Consider the following 20,882-nt stretch of genomic DNA (forward strand, 5'->3'; position numbering starts at 1 on the left):
TTTTTTATACTTTTGTTAATAACTAAACCGTTTGCCCTGGCAAAACATTAACATATATCGTATGTATGCATTTAAATTTGATTTGAATTTTGAATTTGTAGCTGCAGCAGCCGAGCGAAGTGCGAAAAATACATACAAATGTACTCCTATATATCTATACATATATATATATATATATGTATGTATATATATGTGTGTGTATGTATATATGTATGCATATAGTATGTATTTAGGTATGTTTTAGTTTTTTTTTTATCGGTTTTCCATTTCATTATATTTATTTGTTTTAGTTTTCCTTTTTCTACTACGTTTTCACAATAATATGTTTTAATCAATATTAATTTTATGTGTGGGATTTCTTGTCATTTAAAATTGGAGTGTTCTTGCTTGTATGTTGCCTCTATAATGTGTGTATGTATATGTATGTATGTATGTATATGCTATATCCATGTTAAGTTACAGTTACTTTAACATTTTGTTTCGTTACGAGTTTTTTTTTTTTTTTGTTTTTTGAGCATATACAACATAAAGATCCTATATATTCTTGTCCGATTGCAGTTTAATTTGCCAGTCCCCCCACCCTTCACACACCCTGACTGTTACCAATTCTCAGCCACAATGCCGCACTGGCTAGGGGTGGGGGCAACGGGCGGTTAATACTAATAGATAATTGCAGCAGCGGCAGCAGCATCTCCGGCGACTGCAAAAATACTGGCATAGAACTCAAACATTTCTTGCTCTTCACCAATTTAATGTCAACTTAGACATGTTGGCAATGGAAATATTACTTAAATCAAGTAAACAATTTGATTTAAAAACAAAAAAAAAAAATTAAAAAAAAAGAATTGATAGGTGTCGTGCCAGTATAAATAACAGCCGATTAGCAGCACTGCGAATCCAAGGCGATGGACACCTTAGCGCCATTTTGTGTGAACACTTTGCAAAGCCGAAGCCGAGGTCGAAGTTTTGTTGTGTGTGTGTGTTTGTGTGTGTATGTGTGTGGGTCTGGTATTGAATGGGCGCAGTATATTCGCCGGACTCGACTTGTAACGCAGATTATTGTTTGTTGTCATATAAGACAGAGAGATTTACATACATAAGATTAGATTGTTTGTATGTCGTTTTTTTTCGTTTAGTTTACTTCTTCAACTTAACTTTGCACTTAAACAAACTTAAAAGCTTGCGTTTCTCAATTCTGTTTCTCTCTCTCTCTCTATACCGATACAGCGATCGGCATTGATATCGATTACAATAGATTAATCGATAAAAATAATGTAGCATAATTATAATTTATAATTATTCGTATTCCATTATTCCCTCACTTGCACTTGATTTTCTTGTTGCCATTGAACAAATAATAATAAATTTGAAAAATATAAAAGTGCAAACGCACTGCCGACAAAAATGCAGCTACAATGAAAATAATAAGTATATATTTATGCTTGTATGCGTGTGTGTGTGTGTGTGTGTGTATGCATTGTTTGTATGTGTGTCTAATGTATATATGTAAATTTGTTTGACAAAAAATACACTCAGCATTCTATTTAATTTTCGTTTTTGTTGTGTTTGTTTCTTTTTTTTTTTTTTTTTTTTGTTTAACATAAACTAAACGCTAAAAGTTAACACAATACATATTAAAAAAAATGATAATTATAATATAAAATATATTTATGTGAATATTAATAAATGAAAAGCATAATATTGTTTGTTACTCTGTTACTGTTTTGCTTATTTTTGCTGTGTGTGTGTGTGTGTGTGTGTGTGTGTGTGGAAATTGACGTTTGCCAATTGCATTTTTGTTGTTGTTTGATTTTTAATTACTTTAACGCAGCTGCAGATTCGATCCATATCTATATATATTTATATATGTATATGTATGCGTGTGAGTACGTATGCAATGTAATTGCGTGTATGCGTCTGTGTGTATGTGTTTGTTGTGTGTGTGTGTATATTTATGTTTGTGTGTAACCCAACTAAACTATAAATTACTTTTTCCATACTCTGTGTGTTTTTTTTAACTTTTTTTTTGCAGTTTTCTTCGCTCGTTTTTGTTGTTGTTGTTTTTTGTATTTTGTGGGCGTGGCTTTGCATTTTTGCGCTGCCCTCGAATTGAATTTAACATCAAGTTGTTGTTGTTCTTGCATTTCATATACTTTTTTGTTTAAATATGTTTTATAGGTTGTTTTTTTTTTCTTTTGTTACTTTTCATAGTTGAATTGATTTTGTTTTATTTTTTTTACGATCTTAGCTGACATTTTTGTTGCTTCGTTTTTTGTTTAACATTTTGCGCTTTAGTTAATTCGTTTGCTTCTCTCGTTTTGACTCTCTCTTTTGTTTTTGTTTGCTTTCGCTAGTAATTTGCTTTTTCTCTTCTTCTTGTTGTTGTTGTTGTTGCTTTTAGTGTTATATATGTATATATATGTGTGTGTATTATGCATGTATAAGTAAATATTTCTGTTGCTTTGCCGCTCTCTCCAAACGCACATTGCCTAATTTTTTCAATGCTTCATTTCTGAATCGCGCCTGCTTTTGTTTTTACTTGGTATGTGTGTGTGTGTGTTTATGTGTGTGTGTGTGTGTGTGCGAGGGGCTTACAGGGCGGTGTCGCCATTGGCTCAATAGTACGCTCAATTGGCATGCCACTCACCGCGGTTGGCGCCGCCGCCGGCGCCCGCCGCATTGTTTGAATAATAGGGCTTGTTGAGCTGCGCCGCCGAGGCTGGCGATGTGCCGCCGCCGGCACCGCCAGGGCCACCAGGGCCGCCGTTGCCGCCATTGTTGGCGCCAGGTGGTACGCCGGGCGCGTTGCTATTGCCGGCGCTGCCGGCGCCGCCGCCACCCGTCACCTGTCGCATGCTCTGGGCGCGCTGCGCCGCCGCCTGATCGCGCTGCTGCTGCTGCTGTTGTTGTTGCTGTTGCTGCTGCTGCTGCTGTTGTTGTTGTTGTTGCTGCTGTGGATGCTGTGGATAGTTATTGGGCCGCTGTATAGGCGCCGGATAACGTCCCTGGCCACCGCCGCCGCTTTGTCCGACGCTACCAACTCCACCGTTGCCACCACCAACTACGCCGCCACCGCCGCCGCCGCCGCCGCCCACCACCTGTGAGCCACCGGAGCCGCTACCCACGGCGCCAGTGCCGCGACCGCCCAGCGTGTTCATGTTGTTGCCGTTGCCGCCCTGTCGCTGCTGAGATTGCTGCTGTTGCTGCTGCTGCTGCTGCTGTTGCTGCTGTTGCTGCTGCTGCTGCTGCTGCAGCACCTGATTCTGCAGATCCCACTGCGCATGAAAGAATTGAGAAGGGTCAGTGAGTCGGTTGCCCAGCTGCAGGTTGCTGCTGCTGTTGCTGTTGTTGCCGTTGCAGTTAAGGCTACTTACGCCGCCATAGTTCTTGTGGTGCGGCGGACTAGGCTGCGACTGCACCTGCTTGGCCAGGCCCAGGCTCATGTCGGCGCTCAATGGACTCTTCAATTGTCTGCCCATCTGCAAAGAGTAACAAAATCACATTAGATAACAAACTTAAGATCCAAGGCCAGGTGCAGCCGGGTCTCTACAGGCCTAGTTAGACACCCTGTGGGCAAGGGTCTTTACAATATGTTAATTCAAACGGCAAAAGTTCCAAACTTTGTCTAAAATCTAAAAGTTTAACTAGAAGAAATTGATTGTCAGAAGAAAAAAAAAAAAAAATATCTGATAGTGTCCGACTGGCATTGAACCAGGGTCTGCTCGCTTGCCAGGCCGAGCGCCTTGACACTTATCTTAACGTGCTCAAAGCTGCGCGAGAGTGAGAGAGATAGCAATGCATTGCATTTTAGAGAGGGAGCCTGAGTGAGAGAGAGAGAGAGAGAGAGAGAGAGAGAGAGAGGGAGAAACAGAGCGAGTTTCGAATTTATTTGTGAAATTTAAATGAACTTCCAGAAGGGAACAAACTTTTCTTTTTTTTAACAGGTTATAGAACACTATCCATTATATACTCAGTGTTGGTTAATCTTTTACAGAACGAAGAAAATCCCCTAGCAGTATTTAAGAATTCCATGTACAACCCTCTGTTAATTATTCACAATAAAAGATCCAAGTCTTGTGCTTGATCAATTCTTCAAGTCGCAAGCCGCAATTTAACTAGGAATTGTTAAGATCTCAGGTGAAAATTTGTAATACCTATATTTGTTGGCCACAGAAAAATAAAATGAAAAGTATAGAATTATTCTTTGTTTTTTTTTTAATTTTTATGTGCTCAAAATCGAAATATTATCAAGCAAAAATATTCATTCTTCGACCAAAATATAAGAGAAACCAAATCGTAATTGGCTTGCGAGAAATATCATATCAATATTGACACTATATATATATATACATATATATAGTACAATGATATATCGGCCCGGAACTAGAGATTTATTAGAATAAATCAGATATATAACAGCAAGTGAATACACTACTACTTCTTCGTTTTCTTCTGATCTTCTGATATTCTTGTTTAGGCAAACAGTTTGTGTTTCGTCTTTGATATCGATATCTAGTTTTAGAATACATTTTACTTGATACTTTTATTGAATCGAATGCACATAATATGATATTTTGAGCTCTATGACAGACAGACATCTGGCTGCCTAGCAAAACAGAGACGGGCTGGGCTCTCCTCAAGATTAAAAAAAAAAAAAAAAAAGAAAAAATAAAGCGGGTATCGGGAGCAAAAGCGTACAAAACTTAATACAAATTGCTGGGGGATTGGGTCTTCATGTGGTTGTACATGGGCAGATTCTGGTAGTTAAAGAGTGTGGTGTGTGTGCTTGATAGTGGGCGTGGTTGTGGTTGTGGTTGTAGTTGTAGTTGTGGTTCACTCCTTACCGAGTCCTGCATGTGTCCCTGGCCCTGGCTGTTCTTCAGGTAACCACCGCCGGGCGTCGGACCGCCACGGAACTGGCTCATCCCCGCCGCGGTCAGCAGCTGTGAGTTCATGAACTGCGTATTGAAGTTCCCCATCGTGTGCTGAGACTGCGGACCCGGCGGTCCATTCGAACCCGGCGGGCCACCTTGATGGCCGCCGTACATGCCAGCCGCGGTGGCCAGGCCATAGTTTTGGCCACCACCGCCGGCACCCTGGGGTGGCGGTCCGCCATAGTACTGGGGACCGCTGGGGCCGGCGGGCGCTGAATTCGAGTAGTAGCTGTTCGACTGCAGCTGATGGGCGCCTGGTGGATGTCCGCCCTGGCCCGGATGCGGTCCGGCATAAAGATTCATGTACTGCTGAGCGGCTGCATAGGGTCCCGGTCCCGGTCCGGGTCCGGGTCCTGGACCGGGTCCTGGACCGCCGCCGCTGCCCGCCGACTTGGAGCCAATGGCGCCAATGGGCTGTTGACTGGGCGGCGGCGGCTTTGCCGAGCCCGAGGACATCATTGAGCTGCTGTTGGAGGATATGATGGCCACGGCGGCGGCATTGGGATTGTTTAGCTGTTGCGAATTGGGCTGCGGCTGGCCAAAGGGACCGCCGCCTAGCCGGAACTGCGACGACAAATTGGAGTACATGTCCGGCGTGTGCGCCGCTGGAGGTGGCGGCATATTGCCACCATGACCATGCGGCGTCTGCATGGCGTACGCATTGAAGGCGCCGCCGGCGGCTGCCGCCGCTGCAGCGGCCGCATAATGGCCCGGGAAACTGTGCGCAGCGGCAGCAGCTGCTGCCGCTGAGTAGGCGGGCGAGCGGTTCGAATGATCGAGCGAATGGAATGGAGCGTACAGATTGCCCGCCTGCGATGGCGGCGGCGCCAGCTGCGATGAGTTGAACACAACCGCCGGCGGGCTGGGAATCGTTGGAATGCCGCCGACGCCAAACTGCGGCGATGCCTGATAGAACGGCAGCTGTTGCTGCTGCTGCTGTTGTGAGTGTTGCTGCTGTTGTGAGTGTTGCTGCTGTTGCGAGTGTTGTTGCTGCTGCTGCTGCTGCTGTTGGTGGCTGGGCGGCGGCGACATGCCCAGGCTGGCGTGCAGCTGCTTGGCCTTCACCTGCTGTTGATGCTGCTGCGAGTGTTGCTGCTGCTGTGGACTTGGGTAATCCTCCTGCTGCTGCTGCTGTTGCTGGAACTGTTGCTCCAGGGAGCCGGCATCGAAGGGTGAGCCGTGACTGCCATAGACTGGTCCTGGCGAGGACAATGCATGGTGGCCATGATGTGCCTGCTGTTGTTGATGATGCTGCGGTTGTTGTTGCTGCTGCTGCTGCTGCTGTTGCTGCTGGTGATGGCTTTGCATGTGCACCGCCGAGACAGCATAGTGTGGCATCTGTTGCTGGCGCTGTTGCTGCTGTGAGGCAGCGACTGCGGCGACAAACGAGGCGGCGATATGGCTGCCGCTATCATCCACCACAGAGCTCGAGACCTGCTGCTGGCCGTGTTGCCCGTGCTGGCCATGCTGCGACTGTTGCTGCTGTGCGTGTTGCTGCTGTGCAACGGCGGCAACAGCTGCTGCTGCCGCTGCTGCTGCGGCTGCCTGCTGTTGTTGCTGTTGTGAATGTTGCTGCTGTTGCGCGTGTTGCTGCTGTTGCTGCTGCTGCTGCTGCTGTTGTTGTTGCTGCTGCTGCTGCTGTTGCTGTTGGCTCGACTGTTGCGTTGCCTCCGACATGGGCGTGGCCGATTCCCATACCTTTTTCACGCTCGCTATCTTCATATTCAGGTCCGCCGTGGAGTTGTTTTGCTGCTGTTGTTGCTGCTGTTGTTGTTGTTGCTGCTGCTGCTGCTGCTGGTGCTCCAAGCTTTCGACCACTTTGAGAGTGGCAGCATCATCGCTGAAGCTGAAGCCCAGTTTCATGTCCTGCTGCTGCTGCTGCTGCTGCTGTTCATCGTCATTGCCGCCGCCAAAGCTCATCTGGGAGAGCGCTGTCGACAAGCTATCAACGGCTGCTGCTGTTGCTCCGCCCAGCGTTGGCTGCTGCTGCTGCTTGAGCGGCACAACGGCTGCTGCCTGATGCTGTTGCTGCTGCTTGTACGTCGAGTTCTCAAAGATAATCGTGTTAACTGGCGCATTGGCATCGATCAGAAGGCTGCCAGCTCCCACCACACCGACGCCAACTCCAACTCCAACGCCGACGCCCACAGCACTCTTCTCGCCAATGGCGGAGAGCTTGGACTTGTCGCCGATGGGCGCTGTTGCTGCTGCCGTTGGCGGTACAATTGTTGTGCATTCGCTGCTCTTCTTTTTGCCGGGCACATCGCTGCCTGGGGCAGCTAATAGAGGCGGCACGCCTGCAGCAGCAGCGGCGGCGGCAGCGGCAGTTGTGCTCAGTCCTGGGGGCGGCCTGGCTGCTGCTGCTGCTCCAGTTGCGGGCGCATCCTTGTGTGGCTCCTCCTTGGCCACGGCAGTGTTGGTTATATTAATGTTGGTGATGTTGCTGCTGTTGCTCTGGCTGCTGCTGCTGCTGTTGCTGATGCTCTTGTCCTTGTCGGGCGACAGCTCCTCCTTCTCGTCCTTGCCCTTGTGCAGTCCCGCACTGAGCGCCAGCTGATTCTGCTTGGTCTTGTCTAGGTCCGCAGCAGTTGGTGCATTGCCTGTTTCCGATTCCGAGCTGCGCTGTTTGCCATACTCTTCATAGCCCAGCCGGCCATAGGCGCGTCCTCCGCTTGCTGGTTGGCGTCGAAAACCTGGCGCTGAGCTGCCACTGGAACTGGATAGACCACCGCGACCGCGTCGCGATGGTTCGCCACGTGGCGAAAAGCCCGCCTTGTTGACAATGGGCCCTCCTGCTCCACCACCTCCTGCTGCTGCTGACTGGCCGCCAGATGTGGATACACCGCCTGAGCCGCTGCTATTGCTGCTCTGCTCTGAGCGTGACTGCACTTTGGGACTGCGTCGCGACCCGCCCCCGCCGCCACTGCTACTGTAACAATCCTCGTCAACGTCTTCCGATTGCTCGGACTGCTCACCGCCGCTGCCATAATAGCGACGCCCGCCGCCGCCGCCGCCGCCTCCTGCAGCGCTGCTATTGCGACTGCTCCAGTCGCTGCTGCTGCGCTGTCCACGATAGCCGCCAGCCGGACCACCGGCTGCACCGCTGGCCGGATAGCTTCTGCCGGCACCGCGGGTATGGATGTCGTCGCGACCGCGACCACCGCGTGGACTTGGTCGTTTGCCGGCCACTGGCTGTGTTGCGGACGTGGCAGTCGAACATATCGTTGAGTTGCGCAACGCATCCTTGTCATCATCATTCTTGACAGCGGCGGGATATGCCGTCGACTTGGTTAGCTCCGTTTCGGCGGACTTGTCGCTCGCCTCACGCTCCGCTATCTTCTCGTCCGACTTGTCAACGGGCTCCACGCTGCGTCTCAGTATCTGTGTTGGCTGAATGCTCTGCATGGTGTCCAGGGGCTGTTTCTGGAGCGCGCCCACTCCGCCGGCTGCAAGCGGCTTCTCCTCGCTGAGGCTCGGCTGTCGCGCTGGCCGCTGCAGTATCTTGATCTGCACAGCCGAATCATGGCTATGTGTTGATGAAAAGCTTTCCTCGCGATGACGATGATGCTTTTGCTCAGCATCCGTTTGCTCTGCCCAGGAGGAACAACCGCCGCCGCCGCCGCCGCCGCCGTTGTTGCTGCCCATGCCGACATCGTCGCTGGAGGAAACGCTCGTCTTGCGATGCGAGTTCTCCGAGATGCTGCGCGACTGCATCAATTGTTGCTGCTGTTGCTGTTGCTGCTGTTGCTGTCCACTGCGATACTCCTGGCCGCGTGCATATCTCGACTGGTCCAGGTCACGCGCACCGGACGCATCCTGCTCCTCTCTGGCGCTATCATGACGATTGCGCCCGTAGCTGCCGCTGCTGCCGACACGCGCATAGCCGCCGGAGATGCTGCGCACACCGCTACCGCTGCCACCGTTGGAGCCGCTGCCGACGCCGCCGCCGCCCTTTTGCAGATAACGTGAACCGCTGCCCTCGAAGGCGCTGCTCGCGGAGGCGCTCTTCTCCAAGCCGCCGCGCGGCAGTTGCTGCTGCTGCTGTTGTTGTTGTTGTTGCTGTTGTTGTTGGCGCTGAAAGCGTGGCGGTAAATTCGATTGGAAATGCGTCATGAAGACGGGCTTCTGTCCGTAATCCCCGGCAGCTGTACTTGCCGCAAGCGAGGCTGAGCTGGCGCCGCTTCCACCGCCACCGCCACCGCCACCGGCACTGCCCATGCTAGAGATGCTGCCACGTGGTCGACGTTGCTGTTGCTGCAATTGCAATTGCTGCTGCTGTCCGGCACCGGTAACACCTCCGCCCTCATCCTCACTAACATTGCCCAGTGGCACGGCTGGGAGCTCACCAGATGCCGCACTTGTGGCATTGCCCTCGCTAAGCGCCTTCTTGCAATTCATTTTCATTTCAAGCTCCTGCAGCTTTTTTGCCGCCGCCTGTTTGCGCTCCATTTGGCGACGTTCCTCCTCCTCCTTACGCTGCTTTACCCGTTCATAGACGCCGGCATCGAGAGCAATACCGCCGCCGCCGCCGCCACCGCTGCTGCCAACGATCACATTGCCGGAACTGCCGCGATGGCCGTTCTGTTGTCGCAGCTCTTGACCCTGATCGGAGGGGCCATCCAAGTCTCGCTCGCTGCTATCCTTGCCACGCTGCCATGAGCTGCTGGTGGACAATTTGCGCTGGTCATTATTATTATTGCTGCTGCTGCTGCTACTGCTGGATTGGATTGACTGCTGCTGCTGCTGCTGCTGCAGATGCTGCTGTTTGTTGTGGCTATTGCTGCTGTTGTGGTGCTGATCCTCGGGGCTGGCATGCTCCTCGTCATCGGAGAATGTTAGTTTCTTGGTGTAGTCAATTTCATCCTGTTTCGTCCAGCTGTCGTCCTTGGCAATCGCATTCAGACGCTCCAGATCCTCTTCGCGTATGATTGGACGCTGCATTTGTGCTACCTCCGGCTCTACGACATAATCCTTGTCCTTGTCCTTGCGACCGCCCGGTCCATTCGCCTGTTGCTGCTGTTGTTGTTGCGGAGGCGTTGTCGCTCCACTACCGCCCATCGCCGCTGATGGCGGTGGCGTCGTCGTCGTCGTCGCCGCCGCTAAGCCGGCAACTGGTCGCTTCGGTATTGCGGCCGCAGCACGAAAACTGCCCAGGACGGCCGGTGAGGCGGATCGATTGCCGGCAATGCCATTCTGATAGGGAGCCGGCGCAGATGATGCCAGATCTGCGGCAACGCAAGAGGCGGCATTCGCAAGGGCTGCCGCCATTGTGGGCGCACCTCCTCCCAGACCGGTGGCGGGCAGCGGTGCTCCGCTGCGCATAAATGACGGCATTAGTGAGAGTATGGGCAGTGGTACACTGCCGCCCGGTCCTGCGCCCGCACCGCTGCCGTTGGCCGGTATCTGGTGGCCCTGGCCCTGTTGGTTCAATGCCAACTCCTTGGCGGCCTTTTCCTGTTGCTGCAGCCAAGCGGCCGGATCGGTTTGGGGCCGCAGACTCATCTCGCTGAGTTCGCTGCCACCGCCGACGTCGTCGCTGCCATCTCTGTAGCTGCCGGGATCCGCATTGGCGCCGCCGCCGCGATGCGAATGGTGTCCGTGTCCGCCATACTGACGCCCATGATGGCCATGATGATCGCGATAATCGCGCTGCTGTTGCTGCTGCTGCTGCTGCTGATAATGATGATTCTGGTGATGATGCGCATGCTGTTGCTGGCCCTGGTAATGTGCCTGCTGATCCTTGGATTTGCCACCGCCACCGGCTGCGCCCGCGTGACCACCAGAGGATGCAGCGCCGCCGCCGCCCATTAGTGTTGGGAACTCGTATTGAAATTGCGGACTTTGATAGTGCGGCACCACCTGCTGTTGCTGTTGCTGCTGGTGCGTCTGGCGGTTGCCATAGTGGCCATGGCCACCGGTGCCGCCTGCACGTTCGTGTCCTGTCGTTATTGCTGACCATGTCTTGGGTGAATTATTTGAGTGGCCGCCGCTGCCGCTTGCAGCAACACCACCTGATCCTGCTCCTCCGCCGCCGCCGCTGGCTAAAGCACCTCCGCTTGTTGCCGAGTTATTAATTAATTTCAAGTTCTTATTGTTGTTGCTGTTGCTGTGGCTGTTATTGTTGCTGGTACTGTTGTTGTTATTGCTGCTGCTGCTGCTGCTGTTGCTGCTATTGTATTTATTAGCGCTGTTGTGTTGGTGTCCAAGAGCTGATACTCCTGCTGCGCTGCCGCCGCTGCTGTGTCCAGTGGCGATGTTGTTGTGGCTGCTGCTGCTGTTTGCACCTGCGCCAGTTGATCCAGTTGCACCTGTACCTGTTCCGCCCGCACCTCCTGCGCTAGAGCTGCCGATGCCGCCGCCGCTGCTGCTGCTGTTGTTGCCTGATAATAGAAACATTTGAAATTTAGTTCACAGGAGGCAATTCAAATTTCAAGCCGCACTCACCTTCGACAGATGCAAGAAGATTGTTATTGGTGCTGTTGTTGTTGTTGCTTAAGGGCGTTGCACTGTTGCTGCTACTGCTGCTGCTGCTGTTCGTCTCAGCCTTCAGGGATGGCAGATTGGCTGGTGGTCGCCTAGCGGAAGGCACTTTGCCCAAGATTTGCATTCCATGTTTACGCGGCACTTGATTCTTTTGGGCTGACGGTTCACTCGATTCGCCCTGCAAAAATATTGAATATACAATGATTTCCACATGACAAACATGACAGAAGGAGCCTGCTGGTGCTTTCTACTTACACGGCTATTCTTGTACATGCGATTTATATCCAACGCTGTGAATTTGGGCTTGGCATTTCGCTCTCCCCTACTTCCCCCCAGTGTACTCATGCTGCCAATAGATCCTCATTAGCGTTAGCTTCCTTTGCCGCCTACTGCCGCCGCGCTCCAAGCTAATCGCTCGCTCGATGCGGTTTCTGTTGCAGTTATATGCGGATTTTCGAATTGTTTTGTTGGGACGTGCAAATGTCGAGGAGGTCGAGATCTCTTCTAGGTGCCTCCTTGGCGCCTTGCGTTCTGTTTGTTGTTGCTAGATTTTCTTTACTTGTGTGTTTTTGCTGTGTTTGTTCTCAGTCTTCTTGTGTGAGCTGTAAAACGACTAAGAGCAAGAGCGAATAAGAGAGAGAGTCCATTTAAAAAGAGGGTGTGGGTGTGGGTGTGGGTGGTTCAGGGTGTCATATTGTAAGCTGCTGCTGCATTTGTTTGTTGCAATTTTTGTGTATTGTTTTATTTGTTTTGGTACGTGGGCTGCCGGGTCGCCTTGCACTCGTGCCATGCAGTGCGTGTGTGTGTGTGCGTGTGTATGTATGCGCACCTCCATGGGGCCTACCCAACCGCCCCATGCCCATGCCTGCGTGTGAGCAGTAACCGAACATAAGGCAAAGAGCGAGCCAAGCATAGATAGCCGTTTATGGTCAAATGACATGTGCACAAGCGAGATGGCTATAAGGACCACTCTCTGTGAATTGTCTGCTTGCGCTCAAATGCTGGACCCCCCGCCCCCGCAACCACGCACAACCCACACACAGAAACAGAACACAAGACACAAGAAGTATGCGGTGGCGTCTTCGTGTAATAAATGAAGAAGAACAATGGCTGACACACAGAAGCCTGGCAGCAGCATTAAGCAGCAGATGAAAAAAAAAAAAAAAAATCATCAACATCAACATCATTGCAAATGCAAACTTTTCAAATGCTGGCAATTTGTGAATTGGCCATTTCTTTTGATAATAGCGGGTTTGGCAGATACAAAATCATAAGACAATAATGCTTGGTAACAATTTTTAAAAGTGATGTCTTAACAACAAAAACCATTCACACAAACGCACACACATACACAGTCGCACAGGGAATCGGGCGACACACGCGCACTTTGCTTTGTTATTTCCGTGGTTTATTATATGCCACACACCAGCTTAATTATAATCTACACACTTTTCGAAGCCTGGCCAAATAAACACGACATTTGCTGCACACTTATTGAGTCTCGAGTCGTCGAAAGGCACAGTAAAATGTGCCGTTTAATAGCGAACACACACACACACACACAGGCACTCTCGCTCACACTCGACACACACACACACACATATGCACCCTTAAACGAATACGCACTCGCAGAACTGTTTAGATGGTTGAGTGAATTATTGGCTTGATTGCATTTTCTGTTGCATTTGCATTTATTCACAATTAACTGCCTTGCCTTTCTATTAGAAATTTGATTTTTTCAATAAACATTTACTTTTATTATAAAATTAGCTGCACTACATCCACCGCGCGAGAAGTTTGCCGCTGCTGCTTCTTCTTGCTGGTGCTACTCTTTTCGCAGTATATTTGGATGTGTGTGTGTGTGTGTGTGTCTGTGTATGCGCAAGTGTGTGTGCCTGGCGGTGGCACAGCGTTGCCACATGCGCTCGATATATCGAACCAGACTTTTAACATAATGTTTTTCTCATGCACGTAATGTTATCGCAACGCAAAATAAATACGTACACATAACTATTAAGCTAATGTGTTAATAAGTTATTGCAAACATTGCAAATGCGAATGCAAATCAGAAAACAAATGATAAACCTGCAGTGTCGCCACCGCCGCTGCCGCCGCCACCTCTAACGACAATGCAACAGCAGCAATCGTGTGCAGTGCGAGTGAGACAATAAGAGCATGTGGTCTATACAACAGCAATAACAAGAACATCAAACGAGAAAACGTAAATGTATATAGTGCTTACCCTTTTACACTCAGAGCATACACCGCACACACAGTTCGTTGCTCCTTGGCTCCTTTTTTTCTTTCTTTTGTACGTTTTTTGCACTCTTCTACGCTTACTCAGCCGTTTGCAAAAAAAAAATATAACCAAATGTTTTTTGGGTAAGACACGTTTGTGTGTGTCTTTCTTTAATGAAGAGCGCGGTGGCGTATACGATTTATAATTTGTTTGTTCTTTTTCGTTTTGGCCAAATCAGATTTCTTTCCCCTGCCGTCGCTATTCAACGCGTTTTGGGCCGCTGTTGTTGGCTGTGTTGCGCTGGCTGCCCGTCTGTCTTTCTGTCTGGCTTCGGCTCTCCTACGTTCTCGCTTGTTAGCGCTCTCTGTCTCTCTAATGTCGTGCTGCGGCTGCTGCTGCTGCTGCTGCTGCTCTGGTCGCTTTTGCAAGTGTATAGATGAAAAATGTAATCGAAATCCAAGGTGCTGAAACTCGTTTGAATCACTTTTCCTCTTGGATTATTTGAATATAGCACACACACACGCTCAATATTGTTGGCGTTTATAACACTATCTTGTTTAATATTAACTTTATTATTACTTTTGGTGCGTTCTTTTCACGTAATACGTAATTGTTCCATTAGTTTAAATCGTATGTATTTTTTGCACACAGTGCTGCCAGCTTGCGCTTACGGCGTTGCATTCTAGTGATGAGCGATATGTTATTGGGGGAGTACATTCTGTTAACGTAAGGAGCAAATCATTTAAATGGCCATACATGCCTGTTAAGTGTGGAGTAATACTGTTAAATGGGAATAAATATCCAATGTTGGTGTTGCATTCCAAATATATAGTCAATTATAAGCAGTATGGCAACACCGATATTTTCAGCGCAATCGATTACCTCAACACCAAAACACTTTTGTCTATCGAATTTTTTAATTTAAGGCGCTTTCTCGAAGTATTGTCAGAATGAAAATTAGCAGTGAGCATTTTTAATTATTTGTCAGAACGTCAAAGGCATATGTGTAAAAAGAGCACAGTCAACTGAATATAAATAAACAACAATACCAAAGATGGGCAAGGATTTTTATAAGACACTTGGTATTAGTCGCAACGCCAGGGACGACGAAATTAAGAAGGCCTACCGCAAACTGGCCCTCAAATACCATCCGGACAAAAACAAGAGCTCCAAGGCGGAGGAGCGTTTCAAGGAGGTGGCCGAGGCCTACGAGGTGCTGTCGGACAAAAAGAAACGCGACATTTATGATCAGTACGGCGAAGATGGACTCAAGCATGGCATACCCGGCAACCATAACGATCAGGGCGGAACGAGCTTTGCCTACCAGTTCCATGGCGATCCGCGCGCCACATTTGCACAGTTCTTCGGCTCGAGTGATCCGTTCAGCATGTTCTTTGGCGAGAATCTGGAGCAAATCTTTATGACAGACGACAACAGTCCGCGTGGCCTGTGGGGCGGCATGGGCAATTTTCAGTCACGCCCCGAACAGGATCCCGCCATTGAGCACGAGCTGTATGTGTCCTTGGAGGACATCAACAATGGCTGCAATAAAAAAATGCAAATCTCTCGCATCAAAATGACCAACGGCCAGCCGCGCAAAGAGATCAAATTGCTCGATATCGAGATCAAGCCCGGCTGGAAATCGGGCACCAAGATCACATTCCCAAAGGAGGGCGATGAGGCGCCCAATCGCATACCGGCCGACATAGTGTTCATCATACGCGACAAGCCGCATCCCCTATTCCAGCGCGAGGGCAGCGACATTCACTATACGGCACACATAACGCTTAAGCAGGCGCTCTGCGGCGCGACCATACAGGTGCCCCAGCTGTTGGGCAATCCGTTTCCGTATTGCAGCAGCGGTGAGATCATAAAGCCGAATACGCTGAAGCGTTTCAATGATCGCGGACTGCCATATCCGAAGAATCCGTTGCGTCGCGGCGCGCTATGTGTCAACTTTGAGATCAGCTTTCCGGAGACGTTGCCAACGCGCCTGATCTCGGCGCTGGGCGAGCTGCTGCCCAATTGTTAACACACACACTCACGCACACACACACACACGTACGCACGCAATCACAATTCCAGATAACTCGTTTAATGTAAATTCCTTGTCAAATGGTGCAGTCTGCGGACAAACATAAGAGATGCTAAGCAATATTATAACAACATAATAGCTAAGGTCCATGCTAGGCGTGCGGCTTGAACTGCGGATTGTGGGATCGGGCCATTTTCGCCTTCAGCCATTCGTCCGCGTGCCGCTGCTTGATGTGGACGTACATGTTGGAGCGACTGCGGCATTCTTTGGGGCAATGCGGGCAATTGTATAGCTGCAGGCCGGTATGTATGGCCATGTGCTCCTCCAGATTGCGCTGCTGCTTGAAACTCTTCTCGCAGTATGTGCACTGTAGATTTGTGGTCAGCTTGTGGGCATATTTAATGTGGGCGCGCAGCGCTGTACGGGAGCTGCACGTTTTCGAGCAGTGCGGGCAGACGGTATCGGTGCTGTCGTGTGTAAAGCGATGCAGTCGCAGGCTATGCTCGTTCTTTAGCCAGACACCGCACACGGGGCACTCCATGGCCGGCGCCACAACGCCCTGATGCTCCAGCAAATGCCGTTCGAAGGAGGGCTTAAACTTGAACTTCTTGCCGCATATATCACAGACATGCGGATGCAGATCCTCGTGTATGGACTGTATATGTCGACGCAGTCGATGCACATTCGCAAAGCTGCCAATAGACAGAGCGAGAGAGCGAGAGCGAGAGGGAGATAAAGGGGTGCATGCGTTAGAGCGAACTGGATTATGTGACATAAGGGACAACGCACCTCTTGTGGCATATGTGGCACTGGTGCTCCAGTTGATCCGTGTCGTGTTTAAGTAGATGATTGCCCAGTCGACGTTCGCTGCTGAAGGTGCGCTCGCACTTGGGACAGGGATACTTGAGCACCTTGCCAATCTGGGCAACCTTGTTGTGGACCGTCTCAATATGGGTGGCCAGATAGTCCTGGGAATTTAGTGACTTGTTGCAAATGGAGCAGCTGCAAGGCGAATTAAGTTGTTATTTTGGTTAGCTAAGCGCTGAACGGAATCGGAGGTTACGTGAATAGACTGGGATTGATGTGTTTGCGTATGTGATCCATCAGCTTGGAGGCGCGATTGAAGACCTTGTTGCAGCACTTGAGATACGCATCGCGCTGATGCACTTCCAGGAAATGAACCTTCAGCTGGGACAGGTACTTGGTACTAAAGTCGCAGAGATCACAGTCGGCGCTCATATAGCTGGCGATGGCCTCTTCGTAGCGTTTGGTCAGCTGTGCACGGGAACAGCCCTTGGGCTTGCGCTCCAGTGCCGCTTGCAGTTCGCTCCTTTGAACATCGGTTGGCGCACTGTTTGTTGTTTTCTTTCGTCGCGATCTGCTGCCCGCTCGCTCGCTGTCATCCAGCAGCTGATCAAGCTCTTGGGCGAGCGTTAGCGTTCGCTTGTTTCGCCGTGTCACGGCGCGTGCTTGGCGCTTCGGCTTGAGCTTGTGCTGCAACCTGACCAGCGGCAGTTCGTCTGTAAGCCGGCAAGCTGTTAGAATCTGCTTCGAGACGCTGTACGAGCACTTACCATCATCATCATCATCGTCATCGCCATCATCTTCATCTGCGTCAACATCATCTGAGGAAGCGTTCCGCGCGCTGTCGCTGCTGTCGTGCATTGTTGGCTTCTCTTCGACATCCTCGTCGTCGTCGTCGTCAGCGGTAGGGTCGGGAGCCAGCAGCGGCGGTAAATGTTCAGTCTGGGATTGTTTTGGGGCAGTTGTTAGCTGCGGCACCTCCACACTATCCACGTTCACATCAAGCACACTGCCGAGCAGACTGAGATTGTGTATATCGAGGGGCTTCTCGTCCATCTCATCGGCCACCAGTGGCAGCTCATCAATGTTGACATCCACATCGATGCCCGTCCATTTGAGGGCGACACAGTCGACGTCCACGTTAAGGAACTCCTTTTTAAGTGTTCCTTGTTTTTGCTCCACCAGCTGCCAAAAGTTGTTAAAATCCTCCAAGTGCTCACAGCACTCGTGGCAAATGTTTGTCGAGATGTTGTCATCGGGCATTATCTGCAATCCATCAATAAATGCACTCAATTTCTCTAAATAATTGGGGCATAGCGAAAACTTACCTCAAGCTGCAGAAACTTGGCTATCATCTTCAGCAGCGAGGATTCAGCCAGTGTGTCGTTGGTTTCGAACAGATAGACGGCATTGTTTGCGTTTATGCTTTTTAAACACAAGCGACAGATCATTTTGCGGCGTTTTCAACATAAATTTAAGCAATTCAATTATTATCAATTGTTTGGTTTTGTTTAGCGATGGCCTCTTATTTGATTCATTTACCGATATATTGAAGTTATGTTAAATCGATATACAAAAGCGATAGACAATCGAAGTTTTTGATTTTGAAAGCTCTTAAATGCTTGTAATAAATGAACTACGCCACAGATATGTATAATAATTTACATAATCAGATCACTTACCACGGCCACTTTTTGTATTAACTTATATATTTATGTCTATCGATATGTAAAGCCCACCAACATAACGAGAAATATCGAGTAATATTGCCAGCTAGTTTTTGCACGATTCTGCACTCCGATACCAAGTACCAAAAATCGACGCTAGGTTACCGCCGCTAGTTTGACGCACCTCATAGAGTTTGGCACGCGCGGCCGCTAACGATAGCTTTTGTTTATATCGATAGGCGGCTGTGACGTCACTTATGTCTAAATCTGCACTTTAGAATAAGAAAATTCCAATACGTGCTGTAAATTAAAGGCAACAATTATTTGAAAGAAAATCCAGTTTAAACATAATTTTAAGTTTATTCATGCATTTACTAAGCAATGCAATATTTACGTGTAACCCAAATGAAAGACAATGCATGTTAGCCTAAGTAGTTTTCGCGCTATTGACAATTAGTTGGCACTCATGACGCACGCCCGATGCACTAAGCCAAACGATAGGTGAATAACTACTGCGCAACCTTCTAAATGCGTTTAATCATGGCCAGTGCCTATCGGTTTCGTCCAGTGTGACCGTCTGCATCTTCAGCGAACAGCTGTTTAAAGATTTATCATCGCGTCGCTTACAACAATTAACAATATTGATACCAATTGAATCAAAACAATGGAATCACCCATATCGAATCCTGTGGCAAAGGGTGCGTTTTGTGAAAAACGAGCTTGAGAACAAGCCAGGCTAATCGAAAGCTTAGATTTTCAGGTGACTGGCGTTTCCCGAAGCGGACGCGTACGCAAAAAATCATCAAAACTATTGGACTTCGAGTCACCCGAGGAAATTGAGAAGCGTACCAAGCGTCCTGGCAGACAACCAGCCCGATATCCGGGACGAGGCCGACCACCCAATGCATTGCGCGAGCGCGAACAGGAACTGGCGCTGGCCTACGAAGAAGATGACGAAGATGATCTGGAGCCCAATCACAGTCTCTCCGATGAGGAGGATACAGCAGCGCACATTGGCGGCGCCGCCGTTCTAATGAATTCCGACGATGAGGTGGACACCTTGGTCCAGGATCTGGTTGAGGGCGTTGAGGCGGAGGCCTCCTACACAAACGATTCCCGTGTACGACAGAGTCTCTACATGCGCGAAAAGTCCAATAAGCGCAAAATTCTCAAGGATAATAAGCTACAGAGAAAGGACAAGGTCAGAGTGCGCTACACGGCCTACAGCCTGTGGGCGCGTGAGGTGCGTAAACGTGATTTTCCGGATCTGGGTGAGCAATCTCAATTCAAAACAAAATGCACAGCGATTCTAATCCCTAATCCCTCCCTTTGGCCTAGATTTTGCCAATGCGGCCCGACGCTTCAGCGAACTGTGGGCAAACGTTTCGCACAAGGAGAAGAATGCCTGGCGGCGCAAAGCCAAGGTGCTGGCGACAAAGGCGCGCGCCCGCGACAAGAACGCCACGACAGATCTGGCCACAGCATTGACGCCTCCAAGGACAGGCAATGCTAATTCAGCTGCTGTTGCAGCAAATACGACTGATGCGTGCTTCGTTAATCGGGCCACCACAAGCCGCACCAAGAAATTGGCCGCAGATCGGCGTCAGTTGCCCGAGCAACCGCAGCTGGGTGCCAACACAGCGACTCCGTCCACGTGGGCACAGAGCAGACAGAAACGCAACAGCAATAGTCGCATTAAGGCAAGCCCCATAGCCGGCAGCCAGGCGGGCACATCCGCTGTGCCCGCCGCCAGGCATGGCAATGGAACGCTAGACATGGAACTGAGTGGCAAAGCTGTCAACCAACAGTCAAGCATTGAGGCAATCGATGCGGCCGCCCACCTAAAGCTGCTCGGCGAGAGTCTGACGGTTATTGGGGAACGACTTAAGGAGCATAACGGTCATGTGGCACTCTCCGGCAGCCTGTCTGTGCTGCTGGACAGTCTGCTGTGCTCGATGGGACCGTTGCTCTGTATGACAACGCAAATACCCGGGCTGGAGAACAAGCAACAGCTGAGCACAAATCTGGCAACGACGCTGGACAACATTGCCTATGTTATGCCAGGACTTTAAGCCCAAGTTAACTCGGTTTGCCAGGTGACAACAAAAAAAAAAAAAAAACTATTTTAGCCCCTAAGTTCCATATTTGAACAGCATATGGTGGGAAAATTATGAATGCGAGGTGTGCATTTGCTCTAGGCGCAATTAGCATAGATATCATATTGTATAATATAATATAAAAAAAAAATAAAAAAACAAATGTATATTAGGAGAAAAACAAAAAAAAACGAGAAAGTCAATTATTGAAATCATTAAAATTGGAGGGAAAATGCTGCTTGTACAAAAGTGAAGTTATCGATAATTCGTATGCATGTTACTTATCGATTGTAGTTGGACGATCGATTATCGTTGATCGGCAATAGCTGGCAAGAAGATTTAAAGTAGCTTCAAATTGAAGTAGACCGTGTTTAATGACGTTATCAATATCAATTTATTGGGCTGAGAGATTCATTTAATCGTCAAGCTCCATGGTTATGCTCAATTTGTGCACAAACATCAAACAGCTTTAAGCATTCAAATGTAACGTATTGTTGCAAGGATTCTCGTGAAATGGGATGCACACATAAGTCTGTATAAGTTTATCTACATGTATAGCTAGCAGGCAATTCATTTAACTGGCTTAAAGCTTTCAGAAGCACAGTGAGTGAGTGAGTAAAGAGA

General features: G+C 49.3%; 4 protein-coding genes across 7 annotated transcripts; 2 read left to right on the forward strand and 2 right to left on the reverse strand.

Moving 5' to 3' along the window:
- Nucleotides 1-1,411: 1,411 nt before the first annotated feature.
- On the reverse strand, nucleotides 1,412-14,341 carry nocte (no circadian temperature entrainment). 4 transcript variants are annotated; one of them, XM_070207652.1, is made up of 6 exons: nucleotides 13,660-14,341; nucleotides 11,673-12,030; nucleotides 11,379-11,595; nucleotides 4,845-11,314; nucleotides 3,375-3,479; nucleotides 1,412-3,275 (listed from the first exon to the last, which is right to left on the reverse strand). In XM_070207652.1, exons 2-6 carry the CDS (start codon nucleotides 11,760-11,762, stop codon nucleotides 2,628-2,630), a joined length of 7,530 nt encoding a protein of 2,509 aa, XP_070063753.1. In that variant the 5' UTR covers nucleotides 11,763-12,030; nucleotides 13,660-14,341; the 3' UTR covers nucleotides 1,412-2,627. The 4 variants fall into 4 exon arrangements, with proteins under 4 accessions (XP_070063753.1, XP_070063744.1, XP_070063747.1 ...); XM_070207643.1 differs by having other exon boundaries at nucleotides 1,412-3,479; XM_070207646.1 differs by lacking the exon at nucleotides 13,660-14,341 and adding an exon at nucleotides 13,171-13,295 and having other exon boundaries at nucleotides 1,412-3,479.
- Nucleotides 14,342-14,587: 246 nt separating this feature from the next.
- On the forward strand, nucleotides 14,588-15,834 carry LOC6636009 (dnaJ protein homolog 1). Its single transcript, XM_002059473.4, has one exon. The coding sequence runs from the start codon at nucleotides 14,711-14,713 to the stop codon at nucleotides 15,686-15,688; it is 978 nt and encodes a 325-aa protein (XP_002059509.1). The 5' UTR covers nucleotides 14,588-14,710; the 3' UTR covers nucleotides 15,689-15,834.
- On the reverse strand, nucleotides 15,736-18,032 carry LOC6636010 (transcription factor grauzone). The gene is made up of 5 exons (XM_002059474.4): nucleotides 17,824-18,032; nucleotides 17,266-17,761; nucleotides 16,755-17,211; nucleotides 16,481-16,693; nucleotides 15,736-16,383 (listed from the first exon to the last, which is right to left on the reverse strand). Exons 1-5 carry the CDS (start codon nucleotides 17,944-17,946, stop codon nucleotides 15,843-15,845), a joined length of 1,830 nt encoding a protein of 609 aa, XP_002059510.2. The 5' UTR covers nucleotides 17,947-18,032; the 3' UTR covers nucleotides 15,736-15,842.
- A 399-nt stretch (nucleotides 18,033-18,431) lies between these two features.
- On the forward strand, nucleotides 18,432-20,312 carry LOC6636011 (uncharacterized). Its single transcript, XM_002059475.4, has 3 exons — nucleotides 18,432-18,860; nucleotides 18,915-19,433; nucleotides 19,501-20,312. The coding sequence occupies exons 1-3, from the start codon at nucleotides 18,827-18,829 to the stop codon at nucleotides 20,232-20,234; spliced, it is 1,287 nt and encodes a 428-aa protein (XP_002059511.1). The 5' UTR covers nucleotides 18,432-18,826; the 3' UTR covers nucleotides 20,235-20,312.
- Nucleotides 20,313-20,882: the final 570 nt, after the last annotated feature.

This window comes from Drosophila virilis, chromosome X, assembly GCF_030788295.1.
Source record: "Drosophila virilis strain 15010-1051.87 chromosome X, Dvir_AGI_RSII-ME, whole genome shotgun sequence".
Lineage (NCBI taxonomy): Eukaryota > Metazoa > Arthropoda > Insecta > Diptera > Drosophilidae > Drosophila > Drosophila virilis.